Source organism: Talpa occidentalis, unplaced genomic scaffold, assembly GCF_014898055.3.
Source record: "Talpa occidentalis isolate TD23 unplaced genomic scaffold, MPIMG_talOcc4v2.1 talOcc4.14, whole genome shotgun sequence".
Classification (NCBI taxonomy): Eukaryota; Metazoa; Chordata; class Mammalia; order Eulipotyphla; family Talpidae; genus Talpa; species Talpa occidentalis.
In genome coordinates, this window is record NW_023601433.1 from 75,344,835 (window position 1) to 75,364,561 (window position 19,727).

The following is a 19,727-nucleotide window of genomic DNA, read 5'->3' on the forward strand; positions in this document are numbered from 1 at the left end:
GCTGCCGGGGGCCTCCCCGGTGGCGCAGCGGTTTCGCAATGGGTTGCAAAGCTGCCCACAGCCTCTGCAGCACCGGTTCCATCCCCGGCTGCTCCCCGGCCACCGGGCAAGGGTCCCACATGCCACGCAGACCTCTCCTGCTGCCTGCTGCTCCCCTCAGCAGTGTACTTCGGTCCTTCTGCCTGTTCTGCTCCCTGCTCTGGCTCGATGAATTCTCTCACCCTCCTGTGCTTCTGACTGTACCCAGTGCTTGCATAAATAAATAAATAAATCTTTTAAAAAATTTTAAAAAATAGGGCCTCCCCGGTGGCGCAGCGGCTGAGCGCTGGGTTGCGAAGCTGCCCGCGGCCTCTACGGCACCGGTTTGATCTCCGGCTGCTCCCCGGCCACCGGGCGAGGGTCCCACATGGCGCGCAGACCTCTCCTGCCGCCCACTGCTCCCCTCAGCAGTGTACTTGGGTCCTTCTGCCTGCTCTGCTCCCCGCTCTGGCTCTGGTGAATTCTCTCACCCTCCCGCGCTTCTGACTGTACCCAGTGCATGTATAAACAAAACAAACAAACAAATAAATAAAAACATGCCTCTATAAAAAAATAAATAAATAAAAAATTAAAAAAAAAATAAAATAAAATACAGCTGCCTCTTGTTCTGTGGCCTCATTCTTCCTGTGAACATATTAAGCTTCCAAAAGCCAGAAATGCAGCTTAAGTGCCTAGAATGGTGCTATATTTGTAGTAAGTGCACTGTAAACACATGCCTGTCATTTGTTTGCTTCTGGTCACATCTATCCTTGTGCAGTGCTATCCACAGCAGAGGGTAATTAGGCCAAAAGAACTAGACCTTCCTAAGCCCGTTGTGTAGCACCCAGAAGACAGGGCAGTCTAGTCTAGACAGATTCAGGTGTTGCCAAGAAACACTGCTGGTGGGAGGGTGAATTGGAATGGAGGGTGATTTGGCAAGATGTATGAAAATTAAAAATGCATATACCATCTGTTCCTGAAATTCTACTTCTAGGAATTTATTCCTCAGATATACTTTTTTTAAAAAAAATTTATTTATTTATGCATACATAAATGCACTGGGGTATAGGCCAGAGCTGCGGAGGGTAAGATGATTCACCAGAGACAGAGTAGGAAGCAGAACAGGCAGACTGACTGAAATACACTGCTAAGGGGATCAGTGGGAGAGTCAGGAGAGGTCTGCTGCGCCATGTGGGTCACCTCCCTGGCCGGGGATCAAACTCGTGCTACAGTGGTTGTAGACTGCTTCACAGTGCTGTGACTTAACCACTTGCGCCCCCATGGAGGTCCCTGTTCCTCAGATATACTTAAAAAATGATGTGAGTGTAAAGTTATTCTTTGAAGCATTTTTTGGTAATAGCAAACAACTAAAAAACACCTAAAGGTTCACTTATGGACCTTATGAAATCTACCCAGTCATAATAAACACTGAAGATTATCTATGCACTGATAATACATTAAATTTTAAAGGAAAATACAGTGTATATGTATGTATATATATATATATATATATAAAATGCTCATTGCTCATAATATGCCAGATTTAAATTTTAAAAAGGGGGCAGGCAGGCAATAAAAAAATATGCGCATTAGCTTACACAAGCATATACATGTGTATAGGCACATTGCTGGAAAATTCCACAAAAAACCTAATGGTGTGTGAGGAACAGAATGGGGGAAGGGGTAAAGGGAGACTTTTCACTGTATATTTTATACTTTCTGAGTTCTGAACCATGTGAATATATTATTCATTCATGAATTAAAGGACAGAGAAAGAGAAGGAAGGAGGAAGAAGGTTGTTATGAGAGGGATTAGCTGAAGATTGGTTTGGTGACTGTAACCCCTTGCAGAGAGACCTCAGGGACCAGGTTGCTGCATCTACTCAGTGGGCGGTCCTGGCCTCCAGCACAGTTTGAACAGGTTGGCCCAGCCCCAGTCTACTCGTGGGTCACAGGCAGTGTCACTTACAGTCAAAAGTGTTTTCTTTCTTTCATCCTCACCCTGAGATGGGTGGAATGCTCTCCTGTCTGACTATCCCTTGCAGGAGTCAGTTGTTCCAAAAGTTCCCTCTATGTCTAAAGACTTTTTCAAAAGCAACCTGTGCCACATTTGGGAAGATGCTTTAACAAAATGGAAAAAATGGCTATGGTAAGTGCAAATAAGCAGATACAAAAGTCTAAGAACAGCATGATCTCTCTTGGTGATTTTAATTTCCTACCCCTTGGTATTTTCAAAATTTCCTGGAAGCATCTGCCAGAGAAAAGATGGCTTTTATAAAAAGTGGACAGCTATAGTCCAAACCTAACCTTTCTTCTGGGGGAAATGCTGCTCAATGCTTTATTCTAACATTCTCTGATAGGCTGATGAACCCTCGTGTCTGACTTTCATGAGCTGAGGAGACCCAGGAGGGGTCAGAGCACCAGCTGCCATCTCTGGCACACGTCAACACTAGATAAATGTTTTGTTGAATGGGCAAGTAAATGACCAAATGGACAGACGGGTGGGCGGACCAAGTTGGGCAATCCCCAGAAGCTCCTGTGAATGCTGGAGACACCTGGCAAGAACAACAGCCAGAGGTCACTGAGAACTGGCTGGCCCCGGCTGTTGCCAGGCAACACGCAGGCTACCAGCTCACAACCTCGCACCCCCTTCTTACTGCAGAAGAGACAGATGCTCATGACACTAAATGGGCAAAGAGGTATCCCTTGCTGCCCCACATCCTCCTCTACATCTTTCTTTGTCCCAGCAGGACCTTTTTTGGATAAAAGCCTCCAGTGGCTCCTGCTGCCTATTGAATAAAGGCCAACTCCCTGCCAGCACATTCAGCACGCCTCAGTCTGACTACTACTGATTTCTTGCTGTTATTGGCCCCTTTTCCTGCTGCCCTGGTCTCCCCAGAACATCCCCTGGTATACACACCTTCACGTTGCCTACCTGGAATGTCTTTCCAACACTACAACCTTTCTCTGGCTGGCAAGGTCCTGTTCATTCTTCCAGACATGGTTTAAAGGTCACCATGAACCCTTCACCAGACCGAATTTGTTCCCCTCCCCTGGTTCCCAGAGTGCTTCATAATATGGCCACCACAGTTGGCCTCACAACAACAGTGAGCACATCTGCTTGTTTCCTGGCATGTGCTCTCCCCTCTACTAGATGGTAAAGTCCTCAGGCCACTTTTTATCTACTACTCTATTGTGCCTGTCCATGATAAGGGCTGTGAAACAAAACAGAGCTAATTTGGGCCTCCCTAGTGGGGCAAGGGGTTAAGTCTCAGCACTATCAAGCTATCTCCAGCCACTGCAATAAGTTCGATCCCTGGCCAGAGAGCTAACCCACCTGGTGCAGTAGACCTCTTCTGGCTCACCCATTGCTCCCCCCAGCAGTGTATTTCAGTACATCTGCTTATTCTGCTCCCCACTCTGTCTCTGGTAAATTCTCTCACCCCCATACCTCTGGCCTATACCCCAATCCTTGTATGCATAAATAAATAAAAATAAATCTTTTTTTAAATATAGAGCTGATTTAAAACTGCCCTATTCTTATTAGTTGGATTTTTGTCCCTCTACTCGGTTCTTAGTAGAAAATGGGAATGTTTCTCCACACAGGCAGGAGTGCTATTAATGTTCTTCACTGTGACATCCCCACGGCGGAAGAGGGCCCAGCACAATCTAAGCACCCAGTACATATTTGTTGAATGAGTAGAACCTTTACTTCGACAGTCAGAACTACTGCTGTACCTGTAACAGAAGTCGTGTTTCTGGAAGGTTTGGCAAGCCAAAGGGAATATGTCCAGAAAGGCCCACAGTGTAGTGCACGTATCACAAAGGTAGAGAACAATGTCTTTTAATTCCTGTTGCCAAAAGAAAACACTGCATTATTCTCCTCTGTCCCCATATACAGTTTTGTGAAGGGTCTGAGGCAAAGTTGGCAAAGTTGGGGAGGGGGCAATAGGCAGCTGCCTCATGGGAGAAGAGAACAGTGATATCCTGAGCAAAGCCTGCCTGAGCCATCTCTACAAGCAGGATCTGGGCACAGCACTCCGTCTAGCTGTCTACCTACGTTTCAGGCCTTGCTACTGTAGCCCCAATGGGTGTAGACCCCACAATCTCTAGGGTTACTGCTAGCTCCAGGATAATAGGATTCTCTCTTTCAAGATGAAGGAAACTAATTGAGTCTGAAGACAATACCCATGGTCCTGCACGGGAAGTACATCCCAGTGAGGACAAGAATATTAAGCCCACACTTTTCTCAGGTTTCTTACACTCTGAAAAGGGTGTATGGAACACGGAGTGCCTTCTGATGCAATTTCCTGATTCTCATGCCAACTCTAAAAAGTAGACGGGGCAGCTGTAGGATGTCCATTTTACTGATAAGGAAAGTAACTTTACCCTTAATAAGTTAAAAGCGCGTTAAAAACATGTTCCCAAAGTACTTAAAAACATGTTCCCAAAACATGTGCTCCTTTCTGACACACTTTAATGTCTGTTTTCCCAGGAGACTGCAAGCTCTAGGAGGACCACTCACAGCTGCCACTTTCCTGTTGTTTCTTCAGTGCTTCTAAGCACAAGGCCCCACATATGTCCAGACTCCTTAAATACTTACCTTCGTCTGTCACCTCCGTAGATTGTAAGTTCCACGGAACATGCATTCCCTGTCTGTTTTCGCTTACTGATTTACCCACCAGCACCCAGCCCGGGCCTGACATTGTACAAATTGCTAAACCAATGACTGTTTCAATGAATCTGCTGAGCTGAATGAAATGAAGACTCAACCCCCCCATTATCTGGATACTAATTCCCCGTTCTTTCCACTATTCCATAAACAAAGTTCCCACAGGAGAATGAAAGCCTGCTGAAATAGTCTAAACCTGTGTGACGGGGATAGTTGCTTACTCAGGTAGGGAAAGGGGCTGTGAGTAAAGAAGCAGCTGCTGGGTCTGCTGCTAGCCAGAAAGAGGCAGGGGTAAAGGGCATCCTCACCAGGAGAGGCATGTAGCTGGGAGTCAATCGGCCTCTTTCCTCAAGCTTCTGGGGTGTGGTGCTGGCCCCATCCCCTTGCAAACCACATTGCTGGAGGATATTGCTGAAGACCTGTGAAACACAAAAGGTGACTTTCTCACATCCTATTAAACAATGATCCCTGTCCTGTAGCCAGAATGAGTGATCTGAAAACTCCTTGGAATCTCTGAGATACAGACCAGTATACCTAGGACACAAGTTGAGACAATGACCTTCTCAGAGAACAGGTTCAGAGCAGAAATTGTAAAATGGGCATGATGGGGGTACCCTTCTGACAGTATTTTGGTGAGGATTAAAACAGCAAAATGTACTCTGTAAAGCTCTAAGAATCCTGCAGAGTTTATCTCACTGGATAAGCCAGGCAAGTGTATGATAATGAGTATTTAAGATACACACTCAGTAATCCCCTGGAGAGCCCCTGGAGATGGCAATTTATGGGAACTATATAGAAATAATAGCCAAATTAACAGTGAAGGAAAAATAGAGTCCATCATAAAACCATGTGCTTCTAAGAATGATAGCGTGTAACTATTCTAAATCTTACCCGGAACAGTGGCTCTCTCATTACTAGGATTATGAGAGAATAATTATCTTCCTCTTTGGTTTTTTTTTATATTATCCAAATTTTTTATAATGAACATTATTTTGTAAAATGGTTTTCTAAAACTTCAAAGCCTTTATTTGAGATATATAGATCTATCTCTAAAGGCCTGTGGCTGCCAGCAAACAACCCAAAATAAAATCAAGCTCCTTTTGGATGAGAGCTGGACAGTCCTTCGATTCCAGTTCTGTTCAAGAGGGAAAGGGTGATTTTGAAGGGGTGTGGAGCTGGGTCTAGAGGGTGTGGAGAATAAATATTTCTCCCAGAGTCACCCTCCCCTGGACAGGACTGAGAGCTGGTACCTGAAGGATGGTAGGCATGGTTTCATTCAAGTCATTATAGTAGCTTGGCTGCTGGATAAAGATGTTTCCTGAAAAGAGAAGAGAAAGGTAGGAATTGGGAAATGAGCGTGGGGGTGGAGAGGACGCTTCATAAATGGCTGCCAGCAGGTTGTGACCTTTCTCCCCTTTTGGAAGCCTGTCTGCACTAGGGCAGTCCTGGCGCAGGCCCTGCTGGCAGGGAGCTTTGATCAAGCCTAGAAACTTCCCCAGAGTCGGAGAAGGACTAGCTCAGCACAATTTAACCTTTTAAGTACTTCTGCCTAATGAATTATGGAAAAGACCTGCCCTTGTCAAACCAACTTGCTCTTGATGTCCCCAAGTAGTGTCCACACTTGGGCACTGTGCCTTGTATGAGAGCACTGACTTTGGAAGTTGGAGTCCGTCATCCAGGAAAATGAGGAGATATGATCTCTTTGCTCAAGAAAGTCGGATGCTACAAGCCAGGGTTCTTGCCAGGCCATGCCTCCAATAATATGAAAAGACTCTAGGGAGCAACTTCTTTAGAAATTCTCTTACTCTCTGCTTTTGAATATGCTAACTATCCTACTCCAAGGTGAGAAGCCAGAGAAGGACCTGGAGATAGATTTACCATACATTTGCAGCTGCTCCTATAAAATGAAGCTCCTCCTCTCCAAGTGTTTAATATCCCCTAACTGCTGCTGCTGTGAGTGTGTGGGTTAGAGCATATGGTAACTGGAACAGAAACCAAGTGTTCTGGCTGCCCAAGTGGCAAGGGAGGGAGAGGAGGAGAAACATGGTTAGCTGGGGGACCTGATGGTATTATATGCCAGCACCCTTAAGAAGAGGCACAGTGGTCCTTGCACCTAAAGCAAGCCGATTGTCAGGATGTTCTGAATTCTTTGGCAAGCCCATCCTTGATTTCCTTAAAATCTTTTTGGCCTTCACCCCATCCTCTAGGATTTGAAAATGAATGTGATCAAAGCCAGATGGAGCTCGGTGAGTAAGCAAGTCACTTGGTAGCTGGACTTTCCATAAACACTTTCCTAGATGCCATTTGGTTCTTGAGTCCAGAAGCTGAGTTTTACCAGCATCTAAGATTGCTCAGTGTCTCTCACCTGCAGGTAGCTGCTGACTCCTCAGCCTATGAAGGAACTCCCTGGCCATCTGTGCCCACCTCCTAATCTTGACGGGCAAGGAGTACCTGAGTTGTCTCCCCACCAACCTCTGCTGTTTTTTATAAAGCCCTCCTATCCTAAGTATCTTCAAGGTCAAATCTGAACTTGCCCATAGCACAAAGAGCCCTGACAAATGAGATACGGCCCCAGTATCTCTGGTCACCTTATCACCATTCCCGGCGTTGCATCTCTCCCTCGCACCATTTTCAACCTCAAAGAACAAGCCCTGCCCCCACCTCCTGCCTGCAGTGACCTCACAGAGCTAGGCCCACCATAAGGCAGGTTTCACCTTCTCTAGGCACTGCCTCCTAACCCAGGCATCAGGAGCAGGTCGCCTCCCCAGAGACCTCAGGTTAGCCTCACCAAACCCGACCAGCTGGCAAGGGGGAAAGCACTCTCACAATTCTTCCAATGTATACTCTGGAGTAACAGGAATGTTTTACAAGCATCCAAAAGAGGTCACAATTCAAAATCTACCCTTGGGGTCTTCTGAGTCCCTTTCCTCTCTATTTTATTCCAGTGACAGTGAAGTGAAAACATGACTTTCAATCTCTTAAAGAAGTAATTAAAAGGTAAGGGACAGCAATGGCATGCTTTGAAATGTCCCTTCTCTGACTAGAGCAATTCAGAAACCCAGGAAGAATAGAAGGTATTGACAAACAGATCGGTGCAAACCTCAATAAGGCCAAGGCCCAATAAACTCCTGCTTTGGCAAAGCAGCTCCAAGAGACACTAACTAAAAGGTCCTACTTTCAAAATTACACTTGATGATTCTCAACACCAGTCCTGAGATTTAAAAGGGGGAAGGGGCAGAAAGGGACAGGGTAAGGCTCCTGTGCAGAGGACAATCAGCCAATTTTCTTGTTCCCTTCTTCTTTCCCTTGTCGACCCTTTTACAGCTGATCTGCTTTGCTCAAGAGCTTCTGTGGTAGAGAAAGTGGAGGTTTCCCCTTGCTGTGCCTTTTGCTCAAGGGTGAGAAAGAGAGCTGTTGTGTGTGGTGGTGGACGGGAGGGGAGTGTGTGTGTGTTTGTTAGGGATATATAAAGAAGGGGCCTGTAGACACACACACACACATACACACATACATGTACACGCACAATAAAGGAACTATTGATGGCTGACACTGCACTCTTCCAATTAGCCAACTTTTGAGAGTAAAACAAAACAAAACAAAAACAAGGGCTCTCCTTAATAAGCCAATTTAGGGTTTAATCAGGGGATCAGAACATTCTAAAACACCTCAAAATTTATAAGGGGTACATTTTTCTGGTGATAGTTTTCACCTGACTCTCAAAAGAGATTTCTCACTCCACCCTTACTCAGTCATCGAGAACTGTGGCCAGATATCATCACTCCCGGTATCCATACAGACACCTTCCACCCAACAGATCTAACACTTACCTTGCTTATACTCACAACCTACTCCCTGTCCTCCTGAAGGTCGCTTTCCTGCAACCAACACCAGTTTTTCCAGAATCATTAAGACTTCTCTCTCCAGCTGACCTCACTAAGCCCTGATTTATTCTACTTCCTGAATGTCCTTTCCATCCCACCAACTCAACCAGACTCTCCCTTGAAACCTACACTAAAGTGCTAGCCTCCTGCATGGTCTCTTGTCCCACCATGCCCACCCACATGTCACCAGATTAACTTTATTACCAGATGGCTCCTCACCCTGCTCTGGGCTCCCAGAGCTCCCACGGTCTCATTACAGCAAGAGCTCACACTTACCAAGTGCCTGTAAGGTGCCAGGCACCATGCCAAGTACTCGCCTCACACCATCTCATATTTAACCCCCACAACCACAGGTTGGTATGTTATTAGTTTTCCCAGTCTTCAGATAAGAAAACTGAAAGTAGAGTGGCTAACTGACTTGATCAAAATGACATAAACAGAAATAGAGCTGGGGTATGAATCAGAGAGTTCAACTCCAGAGGCTGCCTTTTTAGCCACCAAACAATGCCACTCCCAAGAACAAAAACCTGGCATGAAGCCCTCCTGATCTGGCTTCAGCTTCCCCTTCCTGTCTCCTGGTGCTGCCTCCTGGAATGCTCTTTTTGAACCAAACTGAATGAATATGTAATTATAGGTGCCTGCTTGTGCTCACTCACTCATAATCTTAGTCTACAGTAAAATTATTAAAGGTCTTTCCCTGGGAAAATAAATTAATGGATGATCAGGCAATAATCATATCTGAATGAGAAAACAGAAGTTGTCCCAATGAAAAGGCTAGATGTGAAATTTAATATAAATAATACTCTGATGTATATATATGTGTATGTATGTATAGACATATATATAAATATACATACACACACCCTTAAAATATATGTGTGTATACATATATATACACATACACATACACACACACACACACACACACACACACATATATATATATTTTTTTTTAATACAGAGAAGAGACTGGAAAGATATAATCACCAAGTGATTGTTTCTGGGTACAAGAATTTAGTAACTGCTTCCCTGTTTCTTTATACTTTATATTTTTCCAAAATCTTCTAAATTAACACATTACCTTTATTATTAGAGGGGGCAGAAGGAAGGAAAGAAACTATTTCAAGGGATAACTCAGCTTTGTAACTGGGCATTTGCAAGATTGTGTCCTAGTTTCAGGGTGTGAAGGGCCTATGGGGGTGTCCAGAATGAACACGTCTCGGGTGCAAAGTCACAAGTTGTGATTCAAAGAGGAATCCACTGGCCTGCTGTTCCCTCAGCAGCAGCCCAGCAAAGCTTCTGTCTCTGGTTGAATCTTTCAGCCCACAGAAATCCTCCTGACAGGATACAACTGCTGATATCTGTTCCTTTCACAACCCAAGAGTCCTTTCTGAATTCTGTCCCTATCTATTCTTAGCAACAATGCAAATCATACATTTCTGAGGCAGCCCCATCATCCCTGAAGCAAGGAGTGGCAAAGAATAAGAGCTTAAGAATCAGGGCTATACAATGACCTAAATCCCAACCTGGATACTTACTTGTGGCCTTTTAGCCAAGCACCTTGTATATTAACTTTGGTTTCCTGATTTGTAAACAGGATGATGGCAGCATTATGTATGTTACAGGGTGCTGTGGGGTCAACCGAGTTAACATATGAGGAGTGCTCAGCAGAGTGCTGGGCCCCCAGTGAGCACTCAAAGGTTAGCTCTCACCAAAGCAAACTTCTCTATCCTTCAATTGTCTGATACATGGCCTAATACTAAGCCTGTATTGAGGAACCATGTGGTATACATTTTCATTTTCCACTCTCCCACTGCCACCTGGCCAGCTCTTTGGTGTTGACACTCATCTATCTGTTAAATAATCTGTAAGTACGACCTGCTGCTGCTGTTCTGAAACCCCCCGTAGTCAGCAAGGTACCTACCTTTGGAACCTGTAGTGTGGGATGTGGAAGTCACCTCTGTGCAACCCCCCAGGCCTCACGCCCCACGTACCTATCATCTTCTGGAGCAATGGCGAATTGCCTTTTCCAAAGAGCACACAGAGGTCCAGGATCTTTGGGATGTCAAAGAGAAAGTGTTCGTAGAGGAATTCTCCAAAAGCAGAGGGGGAAAAGAAGTGATCCTAAGGAACAGTGCAGAGAGAGAAACTGAGACTTTCTGAAAGCACATGTAAAGTATAGTGAACTCACAGGTAACAACCACCTTCAGGTCCATCAACAGGGGACTGCCTAATAAATGAAGGTCTGTCCACACTGTGGACATCCTGAGGCTCAAGTACTGACCTGCAGCAATGGCCACTCTTCACTTCAATGTAAAAAGAAGCAAAAGCAAACTATTTAACAGCCGGTTGGAGATTCATTTGAAAATATTTATGGGTTAATTACCATGATGTCTGGGATTACTTTGAAATATTCCAGGATAAAAAGAAAACTCATGAGAAAGGAGAAAACTGATCAGCAAAATGTTGATAATCATCAAAGCTGGGTGATGGGTAAATGGGGTTCATTATATTTTTGTGCATATTTGAAAATTTCCATACTGAAAGCTAAAAAGCAAGAAACTGATTTTGAAAATAAATACACACATATACTGAGAGGAAAAAAAATTCCTGAAATAACAAGCACCTTAACAGTGGTTATTTTGGAAGAAGGAGACCTTGTGGATGACCTTCACTATCTACAAAATATTTCTGTAATTTTTGAGTTGTATACAGATAGCACTACTATTTTTAAAATCCAGGGGGAAAAACACTAATGGATTTTAAAAAGCACATACAAGTTCCTTTAAAAATCAGAATCAATGTTCTCCTTCTGATGCATGACAAAAGGCACAGTCACGCGTCACCTGGCAAAGAGCCCTCGGCTCCCATTGATGAGAACACTGGGTGTAATACAGACGGGCCCGGTGAATTAGAGGATAAGGGAGGTGGCACAGATTTCTTCCCCAATGGTGGGAATAAAGGCAGGGGGAAGACAAAGAGGAAACTCAACACTTCCAGAGCCTTCCTTCCCAGGGGCCTGGGAGTCCAGCACAGAGGTACAGGGTGTCGGGTGTCAACCTATCACGGGACCAGGGACTTACTTTGGATTCCTTGTGAGTGGACATGCGGAGGAAGGTGAGAAAAACACTTCGATGGAGGCGCTTCTGCATATCAACAACCTCAGGGGCTGGAGCCACCCATTCATCAAACTTTCGGGGGACATAGCGCAGGTAAGAGTCCAGGCACTTCTGCACAGTCTCGTCAAAGATAACCTAAGCCAAGTGAGACAGGAGTGAGAGGATTTGTCACTGAGACCCAAGGGCTTGTGGATAGACTGTGCAGAGACTCTTGACCCATCAGCCCTGGCCTATAGCAAACACTCCAACCCCAAGGGACCAAGGAGGTATAAATGAGCTAAGGGCTAAACACAAGTTTCTAAAAAGGACACTTTGGAAGGCGTGGTGAAAATATCATTAAGATTGTGATACAAGACAGAATAATCCAAACCACAAATTGCTGTTAAGGATCCAGTGTAAGAAGTAGAGAAAAAAAGCACCTCCTAGGGGGAGAAAAACAACAACAACCAACCAATGGCATGTCATGTGCTTTGTCTTAGCATTAATTTTGATAGAATGTTACCTGGCACCAGAATTTATCGTGAGGCAAGGCCAGGAGCCAGTCGAGGTCATTGGCTACGAAGGTGGCGCGTTCCAGGTACTCCTCCACTAGGGCGGGAATGTTGTCTTTAGGGGGCGGTTTGTATAACACAAAATACCGGTCTGCCTTCTGCTCGGGGTGCTACGGATCCAAAAACCACGTGTTAACGTGGCAGAGGTTAGTCAGCGAGGGCCCATTTGCCAACCCACAGCAATGACAACACTTGGCTGTTCCAACTGGTGACCCTCCAAGGAGCTTTTAAGCATAAAGAACCAAGTGTATCTAACAAAGGGAGCTTGGTTGCTTCCAGGGAACACTAGGCAGGTGTTAAAAACCATGTTTTTTGGTGGGGAGTATTTAATGACATGGGGAAAGGTTAAGGGAAGAGAAAACAGGATACAAATCTCTATTTAATATAACCAGGTTTTGGATTCTTAAAAAAGCATAAATATTTAACACATTCATACAAAGGTTAGAAAAAAAGTGTAGGAGCCAAAATACCCCAAAGCTAATGGTAGCTATCTCTGGTTGGAGGGAACTAGGGCTTGAATATATTTTCCAATTTAAAAAAAAAGTGAATATTATTAATTTTCAAATTATTTTGTTAAATTATCTTTTAATTATACCAGTGAGACATATGCTTCTTATGACACTACAGCGAAGGTGAGTCACCTGGGATCATACTCCCCTTCTCTGTGCCATCCCAGAGATAACCACTCATTATCCGATGAATGTCCCACAGATCTTTTCTAGGCATTTATGTTAAAATGTACCTGTATAAGGTATTTGCCTGGATCTGTTTTCAATTTCCTTACATAAATAGTAGCAAACTGTATGTATCACTGTGTTGTACCCTTTCTGTAAATCAGAGAAAAACCTCAGTAATTTTTTTAAAGAAAAAATGCTAATCAAGTAATTGCAGGTCTCAGTTTAGAATCACAAGTTCTTTCTTCTAACCCTTACCTCCCCATGAACAAATCTTACTTTGTTCACCATAAAGAAAAGACGAAGAGCTCAGTTTTCCCTGTGTCTACAGAAGGGCTGCTTTCTCCAGGGGCAGTGGTAATAGGAGGAAGGCAAAGACTAACACCTCAGCTGTTATCAGTCACATCCACCCACTTCCAGGTCTGTTAGTCCAGGGGAAACAGGGAAGTCATGACTGACTGGCCAGTCTCCTTGAGAATCACCTATGCCTCCCTATGGCCTAATGCAAGTCTTCAAACTAAGCAGTCTTTGGGTCCCACAAGGATTCCTCAGGGGCTACCTCCCAGGTGGGTCTTTAGGACCCCTCCCATTTATATTAGGATTTATATAATGGGGTTCCAAGAATAAATCTCTTGAAAAAATAATCCTACTGGCTGCAACAAGGTCAAAATTACTCTCTGGGGCCTAAATTCATCACCTTGCAATAAGGGTCTTGGTATGTAAGACCCCCTCCCCACCACTCACCCACCCAATCTATTGGCACTTCATTTCTCAGAGCAGACTACTCGCTGTTCCCCTGCCCCCCAAAGACACACATACATATATCCCTGAGAGTCTAACTTCCTTGCAATCCTGCAAACATTTACTGGCACCCTGTGCCAGTTGTGATAGGCACATGAAGAGAAGCATCCAGGTGCTCACAGAGCCCGTGCTCCAGAGGGGAAGATGCAGATCTAAGCCATTAAATGAGCACAAAACAGGAAGTGACAACTCAAACCTGCTGAGGGATTATGGGAATCAAAGGGGATTAACCACATCTGGAGGACAAGGGAAAGTTTCCCAGAACAGGCAGCATGTGAATTGGACCTTGGAGGATGGGAAGGATTTTTAAATGGCAGAAACAGAATTTTTATGGAGGCATAAAAATGGGCCATAAAAAAGGGGGCACAGATTGCACTGGATGGTGGGAGATAGATTTGGAGGAAGAGAATGTTGGAATGATGATAATAAAGTCACTATTTTTGAGGATCTGACTTGTGCCAGCTACAGAGGAGGCAAGTCCCACAGTATTTTTTTCTTTTGTCTACAACTATTTAAAAAGGAGATAGTATTCTCCCCATTTTACAGAAGAGGAAACAAAGACGCAGTGAGGTTTAGTAATTTTGCCAAGGTCACAGGGCTAAGGACTGTAGACCTTACTAAAGCAAGCACCAGGCACTATAGATCTACCAAATGACCTACAGTGTCCACATACCATCCTGGTCTTGCCACTTGTCCTTCTGAACCTAGCTCTGACCTCACCTTCTCGAGGAAGTCTCCTCAACTCCCATCCCTGAACGGGTTAAGGGCTCACCTGGGCTTTCCCAGCTCCTGTGCTCTGTGCTTCCCAACTGTAACCCTGCTGTTGAACTGCATAGAAAGTGCCTTTTTTTTTTTTTTAAAGATTTATTTATTTATTTATCTATTTATCTATCTATTTATTTATTTATTTATTTATACAAGCACTGGGTACAGTCAGAAGTGTGGGAAGGTGAGAGAATCCACCAGAGCCAGAGCAGAGCAGGGAGCAGAACAGGCAGACTGACAAAGTACACTGCTGAGAGGAGCAGTGGGCGTGGCAGGAGAGGTCTGTGCGCCATGTGGGACCCTCGGGATCAAACCGGCGCTGCAGAGGCTGTGGGCAGCTTCGCAGCCCAGTGCTCAACCACTGTGCCACCAGGGAGGACTGAATGTGCTTTTAGATTAGTGGTTGCTATGGACAGGGAGAAAAACCTTCGTTGTTATTGGAAATGTTCATTATCTTGATTACGGTAATAGTTTCATGGGTATCAAAAACAGATATAAAATATAATCAAATTATGTTACTTTAAAAATGTGGAGTTTATTGTGCTTCAGTGATACTCCAATACAATTATATAAAAAGGGAGGCTCTGCCTTCTGTCTCACCACTAGACTGTGGGTCTCTGGAGACCATTTGATGCTCACACATTCCCAATCCACAGAGCACTGCCTGGTATCAAACAAACTCTCCATATACATTTGCTGGCTGGACAAAGGAATGAATGGAGGAAATGAATGACGAGATATTGTCAGAGTCTTTCAAGGTCTGTGAATGCCAAGTTCCAAAGTGGAGACTTTATTCTGTAGCTAATAGGATCATGAACATTTCTAGGCAGTGCAGGACCCCAACTGTATCTTCCACCCTTCATACCTGACTTAGGTCCCCTTTGCACCAGGAAGCTTCTGAATATTCTCTGCTTATTAAACATGTTTATCTTGAAAGAAAGCCACTTTGCACTGTTCTCCAAATGTTCCACTTATATGAGTCTTGTATTCCCCAAGAGTTCATTAACCCATTCTGGCCTTGTGAATTTTCAATGGCACCAAGTATATGCTGGGTGCACAGTAGCTACTCAAACAACATTGGCTTCACCTATCACCCTGAAAGGCAGCATGGTGGCTGTCCCTTGGTTAGACATGTTCTTGCCCCAAGTTGGGACTAAAGAGACAAATACAGAGTGGGTACACATCTCAGTACACTCTTTCAGGAGCTTCTGAAGCCTGCAGGGTAAGACCCTTTAGTCAAATAGCTGTCTCCCTCAGCTCACCCCTCTTCTCACACTATTCCCCAATGTTTCTGCTGTTGTCACTGTTGCCATCACCATCATTATTGAGCGCTTACTATGTTCTGCTATCTGTACAACCACTCCACAAAGCTGGTTCTATTAATACTCTTTGGGATGAGGCTTAGAGAAGTTGAGTAACCTGCCTAGTCACGTAGCCAAGTATGTATGAGATCAAACGCAAAACCCACGCTCCTTACCTCTGCAATATTGCTTCCACCCCAAGTGACTTGTGGTTGCTCGTGGAGTCAGGTCTCTCAGGACTTCAGGCATATCAGGTCCTCCTGCCAGGTCCACCCTTTTCCCATTATGCAACCTGGCTAGAGCTTATTCACCCGTAAATACCCAGTTCAAGATCCCGTCCCCTCCTGTCAGGACATTTCCTGACTGTATGTGCCTTCCAACCATCAGCCCACAGTCTAGAAATGCAGTATTCAGGGAAGGACTGAGGTGGAAAATCAGATTTGACTTCTTAAGGAGCCAGTCTCCTGCACTATCTAACATGATTGCAACTTCCTGCAATAATGGAGCTGCTTTTTATTGGAGCTGGCCAATGTAATAGGCGTTCACCACAAAGGGTTATTTTAACTTAAATGAACTAAAATTAATTAAAAACTCCAATTCCTCATTGTAGTACCCACATAACAAGAGCTCCATCACTCTATGAATATGGCTACCATATTAGGTGACTGCATGAGTGGACAGAACAGTTCTAGATTTTCTGATAAATACTCCCCATACCTAAAAAAAATTTTATTTAAGAGAGGCTTTATAGAAAAAAAGGTTAATATCCTAGTTTTGTGACCTTAAACTCTTTGTTTCCTCATCTGCAAAATGGGGACAACCAAAATACTATACACAGGGGCTGTGGTGTGGCTTAAATGAGATAATCCAGGTGAAGTTTTAAGAAGGTTTGCCCCAGAGCGAGTGCTCTATAAATGTCAAATACTATTTTCAGAGAGCAGTTAGGACGTAAAAGGAAGCCATCCAAAAAGCAGGAAATTAAACACCAAGGATGTTGTTTCCCACGACTTTACTCAAGCCCCCAGAAAATACTTCCTCTCACTTTGTTCTAGTAAGCTCATATTCTTGGGAAAATAGCAGTCGGTACGGGGACTCTAGTCCCCATGTCTGTCTCCTTCAGCAGCTTGGCACTTCTCCGTGGCTCTAATCTCTCTTCATAGCTGGTAATCAACATGCCCACAGCCTCCTTATTTTTCAGTCTCACAAGCCCTGCAGAGTCTGTATGTAGCCCGTTGAGATAAAAGACGGCCCGGCCTCTGAAATCAGTGTTCCCCCTAAAGTGTGGATAGCAGTTCAGATAGCTCTAAGAAAGGCCTGCCTGAAACTTGAATACCTCTCAAAGGGTCAAATCCCCAAACCCGGCTTTGGGCCAGATCCATTTCTAGGCCAGCTCAGGCTGAGTCAGAACTGCCTTCAGACTCTGATTCAAAATTAAATGCTTTGGGGGGAAGGTGTGGGATGGCAACGTGGAAAATACTACTCAAATTCAAGTTGCTACTTGGAAAGAACACTTCTACACTGGGTCTGGAAGACCTAGTAGTATCTCAGTTACTGAATTACTGACTATGGCCCTTGGGTCATTCTTGGAACAGATAAAAAAGGAATTTACTTTGGTTCTGAAATTGCAAGAATGATAGTATCAGGCTGAATGGCCTCAAGGCACCGGCTCACCAGCGCTGGTGAAGTCCTCAGCTTTCCTGTCTTCGGGTCCTTGTGGGTGATCTGGAGTTGATCCAGGGGCAGAGCTGGCATTGTGCTGCGTGACCCTCCTGAAAGGAATATGGATGGGAGAAGAGAGCAGACACATAGGCTCCTGGGGACAGGGGCCTGCTTTGGTGTTGATTCCAGGGCCAGGAGAGAAGCTTCAACCTCACGGGACTCCTGGTCTGTATCTCAGGGGTCTTGTTCCTGCACCTACTAATCCAGATTGAAGTGACCTTTTTGCCTGAAGAAGTTCTCAGTTGAGGAAGAAAACATTTCCAAGTGACTCTTAATGTATTTCTACCACCTTTGAGAAGTAATAGCTAAAAGAATTTAGACTGTCTAATTAAGCCTCCAGTTCTGTGCCCTCCTTGACCTGTGGGATCTGTGAAGATATAGCTTGAGTCTCCTTTCTCTTGCTACTTCTTCCATGAACAGCAAAGCCCTAGTGTAGAAGCAACTTCATCCATGTTTGATGAACAATTCTGCTTCTATCCCTAATCAGATTTTAAGTCTTTTAAGGGTTAATGTCCCAAGCCTTATCTCATTTATAGATGACACTAACATTTCACAGCTGTCTCTAGGCTTCAGGGAAGTACAAAGGTGAACAGAAGGATGAAGGAGGAAGACAGAATTCATAGAAAGTTGCCAGTGCAAAAAAAAAGAAAGTTGCTGGTGCAACCTCCTGTCTACAGATGCCCAAACCAGGCACAGAGTTAGTGACTGGCAAATCCCATGTCTCCTGCTACCCATCTAACACTCTTTCACAAAACCACTTGCCCAGAGCCACAGAAGGGAAAGTGTGCTGGCTGAATCATGGAAGAGAAGTGAATTAGGCCCCTTAAAAGACATGCCATTAAAAAGTTAGCACAGTGTCAATGATAATATGAAGATATATCAAGACCAGGATGAGGAAACCATAACCTCCTGAATCCTCACACATAAGCTGAAGGGCCGAATCAGCTATGAGTTGCATGGATTACACATGCATATGTGGGTGTCCAGCTATCAGGCCAGGTGCTGGTTATGAAGATAGGCAGGGTCTCTGCTTTGAGGGAGCTTATGATCCAATAATAATAAAAACAATAGCAGCAAGAGCAACATGTTCAACACATGCAGGCGCTTTTCTCAGCATTAATTCACTTTATACACATTAACTCACTTTACATGTATTAACACTCATAGTAATGCTAAGGTTAGTTCTATTATTGTCTTCATTTTATGAGGAAACAGAGACTCAGAGAAAATAAGAAATCTATCCAAGATAGGTTAGTAGTTAGTGCTTGGTGAAACAGGCAGGCTCTTAACCATTTGCAGGACTGAGTCTGGTATAATGGAGATAGGGAGTTGTGGGTAGTGTCAGGAAAGCATTTCTAGAGACCCTATAAGATTAGGAGAGCTTGAGTTGAGTCTTTTTTTTTAAAGATTTATTTATTTATTCATACAAGAACTGGGGTGTAGGGTAGAGGTGCGGGGGGTGAGAGGATTCTCCAGAGACAAAGTGGGGAACGGAACAGGCGGATCTACTAAAACACACTGCTGAGGGGTGCAGCGGGTGAGACAGGAGAGGTCTGCTGCACCATGTGGCCAAGCTCCCTGGCTGGGGTTTGAACTCAGGTGGCAGTGGCTGGCAATAGCTTGATATTGTTGAGACTTTAACCCTTGCGCCACCAGGGAGGCCCCCTAAGTTGAGTCTTGATAATGGAGATTGGCCAGGGAAAGGGGTACCTCAGGCAAAGGAAATAGCAGGAGCAAAGTAAGGAGGTAGGAAGAAGCTTGGTACATAGGAGCCCTGGTTCATGGTCTACTTTAAAGACTATCAAGATTCATATCTTAGAGGAATGTAAAGAGAAGAGGGCCAGTCTGTCTCGCTTTCCAGGCCCATTCCTGCTCTAGGATCTCAGTGGATTAGACACATGGTCCCTGCACACATGAGGTAGCCTGGAAACAATCACAAAGCAAAATAAGGACAGGAGATTTATCTATGCTTTGTAAAGCATAGATAATATTCTCTGTTGCATTACTGTATTTTTCTAACCAAGTTACTATGTTACTGGCTTCTCACAATAATCCAGTTAAGGATGACAAGGATTATTATGCTCAAATGTCCAAAGAGGGATTCTGATTTGCTCAAGGCAAAAGCATTAGTGGCCAGGTTGAAACTGAAGCCCAGCAACTCTGTCTTAGCACCTAGGAGCTTGTGCCTGAACATGCTAAAAATACTTCTTTCCTAACCTCTTAGATT

The 19,727-nt window shown here is 44.4% G+C and overlaps 1 protein-coding gene across 4 annotated transcripts in view; it reads right to left on the reverse strand.

The window, feature by feature from the left end:
• Nucleotides 1–19,727, reverse strand: part of ASCC2 (activating signal cointegrator 1 complex subunit 2) — a 39,198-nt gene that overhangs the window by 17,373 nt on the left and 2,098 nt on the right. For 2 of the 4 annotated variants that reach the window (XM_037510858.2, XM_054695241.1), the window contains exons 2-8: nt 17,453–17,550; nt 12,192–12,350; nt 11,654–11,824; nt 10,565–10,694; nt 5,940–6,007; nt 4,998–5,108; nt 3,756–3,868 (exon numbers count right to left, since the gene is read on the reverse strand). In XM_037510858.2, coding sequence (XP_037366755.1) covers nt 3,756–3,868; nt 4,998–5,108; nt 5,940–6,007; nt 10,565–10,694; nt 11,654–11,824; nt 12,192–12,350; nt 17,453–17,533 — 833 coding nt within the window. In that variant the 5' untranslated portion in view covers nt 17,534–17,550. Of the gene's footprint in view, nt 1–3,755; nt 3,869–4,997; nt 5,109–5,939; nt 6,008–10,564; nt 10,695–11,653; nt 11,825–12,191; nt 12,351–12,982; nt 13,035–17,452; nt 17,551–19,727 lie in introns of those variants that run through there. The other 2 variants (XM_037510860.2, XM_054695242.1) reach the window with 2 other exon arrangements.